This window comes from Phyllopteryx taeniolatus, chromosome 8, assembly GCF_024500385.1.
Source record: "Phyllopteryx taeniolatus isolate TA_2022b chromosome 8, UOR_Ptae_1.2, whole genome shotgun sequence".
Lineage (NCBI taxonomy): Eukaryota > Metazoa > Chordata > Actinopteri > Syngnathiformes > Syngnathidae > Phyllopteryx > Phyllopteryx taeniolatus.
Window position 1 is genome coordinate 16,886,617 of NC_084509.1, and position 10,877 is coordinate 16,897,493.

At 45.3% G+C, this 10,877-nt stretch overlaps 1 protein-coding gene across 3 annotated transcripts; it reads right to left on the reverse strand.

The window, feature by feature from the left end:
• Positions 1-3,787: 3,787 nt before the first annotated feature.
• Positions 3,788-10,779, reverse strand: exosc5 (exosome component 5). Of its 3 annotated transcripts, none has more exons than XM_061781774.1 (6): positions 10,608-10,779; positions 6,698-6,811; positions 5,403-5,524; positions 4,640-4,780; positions 4,171-4,260; positions 3,788-3,947 (listed from the first exon to the last, which is right to left on the reverse strand). In XM_061781774.1, the coding sequence occupies exons 1-6, from the start codon at positions 10,681-10,683 to the stop codon at positions 3,849-3,851; spliced, it is 642 nt and encodes a 213-aa protein (XP_061637758.1). In that variant the 5' UTR covers positions 10,684-10,779; the 3' UTR covers positions 3,788-3,848. The 3 variants fall into 3 exon arrangements, with proteins under 3 accessions (XP_061637758.1, XP_061637757.1, XP_061637759.1); XM_061781773.1 differs by lacking the exon at positions 10,608-10,779 and adding an exon at positions 8,471-8,628; XM_061781775.1 differs by lacking the exon at positions 10,608-10,779 and adding an exon at positions 6,889-8,408.
• Positions 10,780-10,877: the final 98 nt, after the last annotated feature.

Sequence of the window (10,877 nt, forward strand, 5' to 3'; positions counted from 1 at the left end):
GATCCCATCGAAATCTGATGTTGCATTTCACAACAAAAGTACCCTGAATTCTACATATTTCGCTGTCACTACCACTGACAACGTTGACATCAGCAAACCGCTCACCCACACGACGTCACACACCCTGTCTGCCATCTGCCCTGAACAGTGAAAACTGGGATTCATCCGTGAAGAGAACACCTCTCGAACGTGCCATACGCCATCGAATGTGAGCATTCGCCCACTCCAGTGAGGCCGGTTGGATGTACTGCCAAATTGTCTGAAACGCCTTTGGAGACGGCTTATGGTAGAGAAATTAACATTAAATTCATGGGCAACAGCTCTGGTGGACACTCCTGCAGTCAGCATGCCAATTGCACACTCCCTCAGAACACATCTGTGGCATTGTGCTGTGTGATAAAACTGCACATTTCAGAGTGGCCTTTTATTGTGGGCAGCCTATGGCACACCTGTGCAATAATCATCCTGTCTAATCAGCATCTGATATGCCACACCTGTGAGGTGGGATGGATTATCTCGATAAATGAGAAATGCTCACTAACACAGATTTAGACCGATTTGTGAACAATATTTGAGGGAAATGGCCTTTTTTGTGTATGTAGAAAAAGTTTTAGATCTTGGACTCCAGCTTATGAAAAATGGGAGCAAAAACAAAATTGTTTTTTATATATTTGTTTATGGCGGCACGGTGGGCGACTGGTTAGAGCGTCAGCCTCACAGTTCTGAGGACCCGGGTTCAATCCCCGGCCCCGCCTGTGTGGAGTTTGCATGTTCTCCCCGTGCCTGCGTGGGTTTTCTCCGGGCACTCCGGTTTCCTCCCACATCCCAAAAACATGCATTAATTGGAGACTCTAAATTGCCCGTTGGCATGACTGTGAGTGCGAATGGTTGTTTGTTCCTACGTTCCCTGCAATTGGCTGGCAACCAGTTCAGGGTGTACCCCGCCTCCTGCCCGATGACAGCTGGGATAGGCTCCAGCACGCCCGCGACCCTAGTGAGGAGAAGCGGCTCAGAAAATGGATGGATGGATATTTGTTTATATTTGTGTTCATATGTATATATATATATATATATATATATATACATACATACACACACACGCACACATATATACATACATACATGAATCCCCTCCTTGAGCTGTCACCTTATCGTGGTGGAGGGGTTTGTGTGTCCATATGATCCTAGGAGCTAAGTTGTCTGGGGCTTCACGCCCCTGGTAGGGTCACCCATGGCAAACAGGTCCTAGGTTAGGGACCAGACAAAGCACAGCTCCAAAACCCCCTATGATGTTAAAGATTTCAGGAAGATGTTTTCCCTTGCCCAGACGCGGGTCACCGGGGCCCCCCTCTGGAGCCAAACCTGGAGTTGGGGCTTAAAGGCGAGAGCCTGGTGGCCTGCACCCATGGGGCCCGGCCGGGCACTGCCCGAAAGGGTAACGTGGGTCCCCCTTCCCATGGGCTCACCACCTGTGGGAGGGGCCATAGATGTCCGGTGTAATGTGAGCTGGGCGGTCGCCAGAGGCGGGGAACTTGGCGATCCTATCCCCGGCTACAGAAGCTGGCTCTAGGGATGTGAAATGTCACCTCTCTGGCAGGGAAGGAGCCTGAGCTGGTGTGTGTGAGCTCGAGAGGTTCCGACTACATATAGTCGGACTCGCTTCCACACACGACTTGGGCTCTGGTACCAGCCCTCTTGAGAGGGGTTGGACTCTCTTCCACTCTGGAGTTGCCCACGGTGAGCGGTGCCGAGCAGGTGTGGGTATTCTTATTGCCCTCTGGCTCAGCGCCTGTACGTTGGGGTTCACCCCGGTGGACGAGAGGGTAGCCTCCCTCCGCCTTCGGGTGCACCAAACAGTAGTTCAGTGTACCCACACTTTTTGGAGTCCTTGAAGGGGGTGCTGGAGAGCGCTCCCGCTGGGGACTCCATCGTTCTGCTGGGGGACTTCAATGCTCATGTGGGTAATGACAGTAAGACCTGTAAGCGCGTGATTGGGAGGAACGGCCCCATCGATAAGAACCCGAGGGGTGTTCTGTTATTGGACTTCTGTGCTCATCACGGATTATCCATAACGAACAAAATGTTCAAGCATAAGGGTGTCTATACGTGTACACTTGGCACCAGGACGCCCGAGGTCGCAGTTCGATGATCGACTTTGTGGTCGTGTCATCGGACTTGCAGCAGCATGTCTTGGACTCCTGGGTGAAGAGAGGGGCGGAAGTGTCAACTGATCACCACCTGGTGGTGAGTTGGCGCCGATAATGGGGAAAGATGCCGGTCCGACCTGGCAGGCCCAAACGTAACGTGAGGGTCTGCTAGGAACGTCTGGGAGAATCCCCTGTCAGATGGAGTTTCCACTCACACCTCCTGCAGAACTTCACCCACGTTCCGGGGGAGGCGGTGGACATTGAGTCCTAGTGGAACATGTTCCATACCTCCATTACTGTGTATAGTGGAGATGGGGCGCTGCTGACCTCGACTCGGGACGTTTTGAGTCGGTGGGGAGAATACTTCGAAAACCTCAATTCCACTGACACGCCTTCCAATGAAAAAGCAGAGTCTGGGGTCTCTGAGGCAGGCTCTCCTCTCTCTGGGTTTGAGGTCACCAAGGTGGTTAAAAAGCTCCTATGTGGCAAGGCCCCGGGGGTGGCTGAGATTCGCCTGGAGTTCCTAAAGGGTCTGTGATATTGTAGGGCTGTCCTGGTTGACACCCCTCTGCAACATCGCGTTGACATCGGGGACAGTGCCTCTGGATTGGCAGACTGGGGTGGTGGTCCCCCTTTTTAAGAAGGGAGACCAAAGTGTGTGTTCCAACTACATGGGGATCACACTCCTCAGCCTCCCTGGTAAGGTCTATTCAGGGGTGCTGGAGAGGAGTGTCCGTCGGGAAGTCGAATCTCAGATTCAGGAGGTGCAGTGTGGTTTTCGTCCTGGCTGTGGAACAGTGGACCAGCTCTACACCCTCGGCAGGGAACATGGGAGTTCGCCCAACCAGTCTACATGTGTTTTGTGGACTTGGAGAAGGCGTTCAACCGTGTCCCTCGGGGAGTCCTGTGGGGGGTGCTTCGGGAGTATGGGGTACCGAACCCACTGATACGGGCTGTTCGGTCCCTCTACGACCAGTGTCAAGAGTTTGGTCCGCATATCCGGCAGTAAGTCGGACCAGTTTCTGGTGAGGCTTGGACTCCGCCAAGGCTGTCCTTTGTCACAGATTCTGTTCATAACCTTTATGGACAGAATTTCTAGGTGCAGCCGAGGTGTAGAGGGGGTCCGGTTTGGTGGCCTCAGTATTGGATCTCTGCTTTTTGCAGATTATGTGGTTCTCTTGGCTTCATCAAGCCGTGATCTCCAACTCTCACTGGAGCTGTTCGCAGCCGAGTGTGAAGTGGGCACTCCGGTTTCCTCCCACATCCCAAAAACATGCATGGTAGGTTAATTGACGACTCTAAATTGCCCGTAGGTGTGACTATGAGTGCGAATGGTTGTTTGTTTGTATGTGCCCTGCGATTGGCTGGCAACCAGTTCAGGGTGTACCCCACCTCCTGCCCGATGATAGCTGGGATAAGCTCGAGCACGCCCGCGACCCTAGTGAGGAGGAGCGGCTCAGAAAATGGATGGAGGGATTGATGGAAGACCTCATAAAGATTCCTACCTCGTGAATACAGGAGTTCTTCAAGCTTTCATCTCACTTGCGTCATTCCATCCCTTTGTATCTGTTCTAAAATGAACACGATACACACACAACACAAATGACCTAGAAGTGAAATGAAGCAGAAGAGGCCCAAAGTGTGTGAGGAATATTTTATTAGAAAAATTGGTCTTTGTGCAGCGGGTAAAGTTAAAAAAGATCAGACGACGCTTTTGGAGTAACGCCGCCTTAGTGACTCTCTGTGGAAGCTGAAGATCTTCTCGGATGCTGTTTGACTGACAGCAATGCACTGCTGCATCTGTATGCAAACATACACACGTGCGCACACACACACACACACTGGTTTATTATGTTTGTTTTATTGCCGCCCCAGTCCCCATATGTAGGTATGCACTTATATTTAAATTATATAACATAATAATTCATTACAAAAAGTATTTTGCGGACACCCAAGTCACAGCTCATGGTCCCCTGGGGGTCCCCAGAATCCAGGTTGAGAACCACTGTTTTATTTTACCCACCTCGTGCACTGAAAACGATCCTTTGGTTGAGGTCATCATCACTCGCCGCTTTTTGCTGTCGATAGCGAAGGTCATCAGCGCTCGACTCTCCTGATGAGGGCAAAAGCAGATGAGCACATTCATGAATTTAGCATTGATAGTACATCAGTTTCCTTTATAGGCCTCCATTTTATTTTGAAATTACATAAAGTCAAGTTTAAAACCTCAGACGTACTAAATTCTCAGGACAAATATGTCTATATAATCTACATTGTCCATAGGTACAAATGTAAGTGCTTTTTTTGTCTGAATGTCTATTGCAATTGACTGGTAACCAGTCCACACAAGCGTAATGGAAAATGGATGAATGGAACATGCTTAACTTTAACAGTTAATTTCCAGCTCATCCTTAGCTTGCAAAGCGAAAGGGCGACGTAATTCACTGACAACTCGTTTTGGACTCTCTCCGACACGAGAAATTCACACTTACCGCTTCCTGAGCAGCAGTCGGGTCAGTGATGATTCTTCCGTCCGCATGGATGGCGCAGGTGACGCCGCAGAACAGGCAACTCATCGGCAAGCCGGCGTCCATCATTGCCATGCAGGCGCCGTTTAGGAAGCAGGACAACAGCTGGACAACAGGTCAGGGAGCAAAAGACAGACATACTGTACATGCAGACCCCAGTCCACTCTTGTAGCTGAATGTGCTACCTTGTGAGATTAAAAATCATACATGGGTAAAGACATGTAAGGCTGACAATAGGATCATGTAAACAACACTGCCAGAGATGTAATGAGTTCATAGTAGGTGTATGACTGATCAACAGGGACACCGCTAAGGCGATTTTCGGGGGTTGAAGCACCACCAAAAATGTCCTAACCCAGCCCCAAAATGTTGTGTTGTATGTGGTTTTGTTAATTTTTTTTTGTCTTAGCCCACCAAAAAAAAAAAAAAATCGTACACAAAAATACAAATAAGATAATTCCTAAAAATAAACAATCCAAATATTTCCCTCAGCACCCAAACCAACACACACATTTCTAAATTTGGATCAAGGTCTCAGACTCCTAAGGTACTATACTTAGCGACACCCCTGCTAATTAATAAGCAATAATATTGGCAGAAATAAAGTGCGTCAAAATAAATTTTTGCTTCAGATCCCATTGAGGCGGTGGCCGGCTCTGTGTACACGGACAGGTTAGGCTGCATGGAAGAAAAGCTGCAGAAGTCTTGCTGTGTTAGCGAAGGATACAGACCCGTCATTATGGAGCTCCTGTAAAACAAGCGTGAGGGACGAGCGAGGGTGAAGGGACAGCAGCAGAGACGCCTCGCAACTTTCCCGCACACACTGTTCTTGAGCACGCTCCTTCACACCTACAAAAAGACAAACCTCATTAACAGAGATGCAGCAAAGTTGCGACATCACAGCCGTAAGTGTAGATACAGCATTTATCCGCTAATGCCTTTTATAGAGAATTCAAATGAGGACACGGCATAAGAGTCAGATAATGAAATGAGCGCCAGAGTCTAGTGTTGATGTATGAAGGATACAGTGGTACCTTGACTTACGGAGTTTTTGCAGATAGGAGCCATCGCTTGGTTGATATTTTTGCTAGACTTTACACCGATTTGATCGGCTTGGTCGGTATCGGCCGATAATTAGCATTTTATGCTGATCGGCTTTAATGTCATAATTCGCCGATCCGATAGATGACATCATTGATCCGTTCCGCAAAAGACATTTACTCCGCGTCGCCGTCGTACACAGTATATTTGAATCCAAAAGCCAGTTTATTTTTAGCCTTGTGGCGTGTCTTTTGACGTAATTTACGATCACTGGGCTTTGTCAATCAAACGTGACCTGATACACTCGTTACCGTGGCCACGAGAACAACAATGGATCGCGCGTGTGTTGTGTTGTGTTGGTAAAAAAAAAGAACAAAATGGGGAAAAACGTGTGGTGGTGGTGGTCACGGGTGCTCGGGAGAAGACGTTCGTTCAAGGATTGCTTGAGCTATGGTCACGTACTTTTAATACAATACGGCTCAAAAGCAGCCAACAAAACATTATCTAGCCTAGAAAGCTAGTGCTAGCACTAACGGTTGTACCGGCGTTCTGTTGAATCATGCTCTAAAGTTTCGTTGTGTGTGAAGTAATTTGATTACAATAAGTTAGCACCCATTATTTCTATCATGTTGTAATGTTGGTTTGACCTGACTGATTAGAATACATGACCTGACATGAAGATACTCAGTGTACAGTACACAAGTATATACAGCAAATGAACAAGTCATTTAAATAGACACATTGCTCCATCTTGTGATCGTTATCGTTTTTTTTTTTAAACTCGCACACCCCTGTCCCTCCCTACACACAGGCGCTGTCTTGTCTCAGTCAGACAGCAGCCTTTACAGGCAATATGAAAGCGGCTCCTGTGTGTAATTTACACAAGTATAGCTCGCTGACTCCACTTGGTGGTGACGCTTAGAATGACAGCAACAGACATTTCCAACAAAGCCCTTGACTGCTCGTTAGCTCATGACTTACTTGGAAGTCCAACTTTGGGTTGTATGATCACCTCCAGCGTTGCCCGGTCATAAATCTCCTTACTTACTTTGACTTCAGCTGGGCCGTACACTGCAGCCAGTACGCTTGTGTCACCTTTAAACAAACAATATTGTTAATTAAACAGAAAATATCCTTTGTGATCCAATTTTTGTATATGGATATACACTCACCAGCCATCACATGACATTACATACACAGTTATTGTCGTTGCTGCTGTCATCATGTAATGATTACTGTTGCTGATACGGCTGTTATGCTCATTGATCTCTCATCCCTCCATCAGTTGCTCAACCCCTCTATATCATGTTTTCTCTCTCAGGCTACCCTCTGTAACCCTACTCTGTCTCTCAATCTCAACCCAACAGGCCGAGACAGACGGTCACCCCACAGACCCTGGTTAAGTTTGAAGCTTCTTCCGTAGGCCTGGTACACACAAGGATTTTTTAAATCTGAAATGATTTTTTAAATCTGTTTCAGATCACATAAGTGAAGATACAAAATCAAGCATTTAACAGTTTTGGTCATACTGCGTGTGGTGTGCTCCAATAATCGCAACACGGAAGATCACACACAAAGATTGTGTTCTGCTGCCTCCAAGACACAAATCTCGCGTGATCTGAAACAAACACCTCCAGATATGTTGTGCCAATGTTTCCCCGAGTGCTTCCGAAGAGACAGGAGGCGGGAGTATTGCAGAATGGTGATATTGTAATGACTTGCTTGCTTTGGAAAATACTTCTTGCTGTCTGGGGAAATCCAATTTTATACAAAAAAAAAGGGTAGGACATGTTTGTTTTTATGTACGGCCATTTTGTTGTTCATCAGTGAAGTCGCTTCTTGATTGGCTACATTCTGTTTCACGACAGAATTCACAGTCATGAGTAGTCAGCTTTCTACACAAATGAAGATTTTTGGTTGTAGAAATTGAACAGGTTTAATATTTAAGCTTATTGGACTCTGTTATTGGGGGAACAAATTCACTCTTAACACACCTCAGACCATAGGATAATCTCACAGGATAATATACTAAACTAGTCTGGTGTTTGTCGTCTTTGGTGGGGATGGGGCAAAAACAGTCTGATTATTGTTACGCGTGTACCGGGCCTTAGAGGGAGTTTGCCCCTTGCCTCCATCGCCAAGTGCTTGCTGTCTAGCTTGAGGAATGTGGTTGTTGACTTGCTCAATGTGTAAAGTACCTTGACATAACTTTCTTTTGTGAATTGGTGCTATATGAATAAAATTGACTGGACTCCTAACAGCTATGACATTGTTTTTATCATAATAATGACAGTTTGACACATGGACATTTTTTAAAACAATAGATACATTGTGGTTGTTGTATGAAAGCTGTTCTAAAATGTGGACAATACTGTAGTATAAATAGTTCGAATGATGACGCAGTACAGTTGTACACCACTGCAAACTACAACCACAATAATTAACACGTTTTTGTATGAACATCTGTTTCATTCAGAAGTGAACTCTTTACATCTCATTTACCTCCCTAGTAATATACTATGTGGGCCAAATAGAAATGGGTCATAGATTTAAAAGCACGTGCTAGTTTAAGGGCTTAAACGTCGCAGTGTTTTGAGAATTGATACATCACGGCTGTCTGTCTTTACATTTGTTTTGAATAGCACAAATATTTCTAGAAGACAAACCGTTAAAATCATTAATATTCAAAATGACAATTAGCTAAATGCTAACTCTCTGAAACTGAGTCATAGTTATAGTTATACAAGTTGTTACCTTGTATGAAAGACGCCGAACCGTCAGGACGAGAAAGTAAATTTTGCTCGCAACCAAACTCTCTCAGAGTAACTGTGGACGAACTACACTCCTCCATCGTGCACACAAACGTGTGGGTCGCAGGGTATTGACGTCAATCGTGTTTACCGTTTGGGGAGGCGCTCACTGACGACTTCACAGTATTGCACACACTCCTGCTGTGCGCCATTCAGGTACATTCAGTGAATAAGAAAGTGGCGTGTTATTATTATAAAAGCTTATAAATACTGTAATGATATCAGGTAAGGTACATTCGTAAAAAGCTGAGTATATACTCTTTTATTTATTATAATTCAGCGATATGTTATACAGTTTGCAAACTCGTATTGCTGTGCAGCCCTATGGGTCAAATCGAGTGATGAGGCTAAAACTTGAAATTGAGGGTGTTATGGATAATGTAATTAGTGGCTATGCCCCACAGGTAGTGTGGATGTGACCAAGAGGTGAAAGAGATATTCCGGAAGGAGCTACACGAAGTAGTTCTGAGCATCCCAGACAGAGAGAGAGAGAGTCGTGACTGGTGCAGATTGCAATGGACATGTTGGTGAAAGAAACTGGGGTGATGAAGAAGTGATGGGTAAGTTTGGCATCCAGGAAAGGAACTTGGAGGGACAGATGGTGAATCAAAGTAAGACAGAATATATGTGCATGCATGAGAGAGGTGGAGGGGGAAGAGTGAGGCTACAGGGAGAAGAGATAGCAAGGGTGGAGGACTATAAATATTTGGGGTCAAACGTCCATGGCAATGGTGAGTGTGTTCAGGAAGTGAAGAAACGGGTCCAAGCAGGTTGGAACGTGTGGAGGAAGATGTCACTTGTGTTCTGTGACAGAAGAGTCTCTGCTAGGATGAAGGGCAAAGTTTATAAGACAGTGGTGAGGCCAGCCATGATGTAGGAATTAAAGACAGTGGCGCTGAAGAGACAACAGGAAGCAGAGCTGGAGGTGGCAGAAATGAAGATGGAGGTTCTCTCTAGGAGTGAGCAGGTTGGATAGGATAAGAAATTAGCTCATCAGAGGGACAGCCAAGGTTTGATTTTTTGGAGACAAAGTTAGAGAGAGCAGACTTTGATGGTTTGGACACGTCCAGAGGAGAGATAGTGAGTATATTGGTAGAAGGGTGATGAGGATGGAGCTGCCAGGCAAGAGAGCTAGAGGAAGGCCAAAGAGAAGGTTGATGGATGTCGTGAGGGCAGTTGGTGTTAGAGAGGAGGATGCAGGAGATAGGCTTACATGGAAAAGAATGACGCGGTGTGGCCACGCCTAAAGGGACAAGCCGAAAGGAAAAGAAGAAGAAGAAGAAGTCATTGCAGTCAAGAGTTGCAGTCAGCACAATGCAGACACACTCATGCAAAATACTGGAACGCATCCTCCCTGCAAATGAAACATCAATATATTCGAAATATGGGCTTGTACAATCTAAAAATACATACAAAAATATGTGATGACAAAATGGCAGTGGTGGGAAGTAACAAAGTATAAATTCAGTACATTATACTGTACAGTCATACTTTTCTGACGAGGTTTTACTTTTCCCTCCTAAATTTAAAAACATATCTCTTTTTACTCCTTTGTCAAAAATATGCTTGTTACTTTCATCAATTTCCAAAGATGACGACATGACGTAAAAAAAGACGAAACAGAGAAGTAGAGTCAATTGTGGTTGAGATTTTGATCATTCCAATCTTGGGGCCTTAAGGCAGAAAAACAGGCAGCGACATGGAGGAACGTGAACCAGGGAGCATGAATGACGATTCGCAGAAGCAAGATATTACCCATCCGTGGTCTTATTTCAGAGAATCGTGTGGAATGTGTCTTGTTTCAGCCTACAAACTGTCAAGTTTGTGCGTTCAATAATTCTGGGTCTAAGCCTGGAAAAAGACACATAACGTGTGTTTTTCACTTGTTATCATGAACTAATTTAGCTTTTGTGCTTAGTTCACAATGTTATCAAAGCTATGGGAACACGTTGTTTTGAAAATATTTCTTTTTTCTTTATTATAATTATTTTTACTTTGGTTGAATCCGTATTTTTATCTGAAGTATTCCAGCACCCGTATTTCTACTGCAGTACTGTACAAACGAGACTGTGGGTACTTACCACTGTAAAATGACAACAATGCGGAAAAGTTGAGTGCCTTTAATGTAATAAAGTCCCGATAATCTACCACGAACATACCGGAATTTTATGGTTGTAACTCCTGATTGAACATGTGAAAGATATATATCACTATAGTGAGGGGTAGTTATTGTAAGCCATTCATGTCGGAAAACGGCAACAAATGTGCAGCATTATATACGAAAACAAAAGAAAAATGACAGAAAACAAAATGTCTTATTTTGAAGCCTTCTTTGTTTTCCGTTGTGGTCT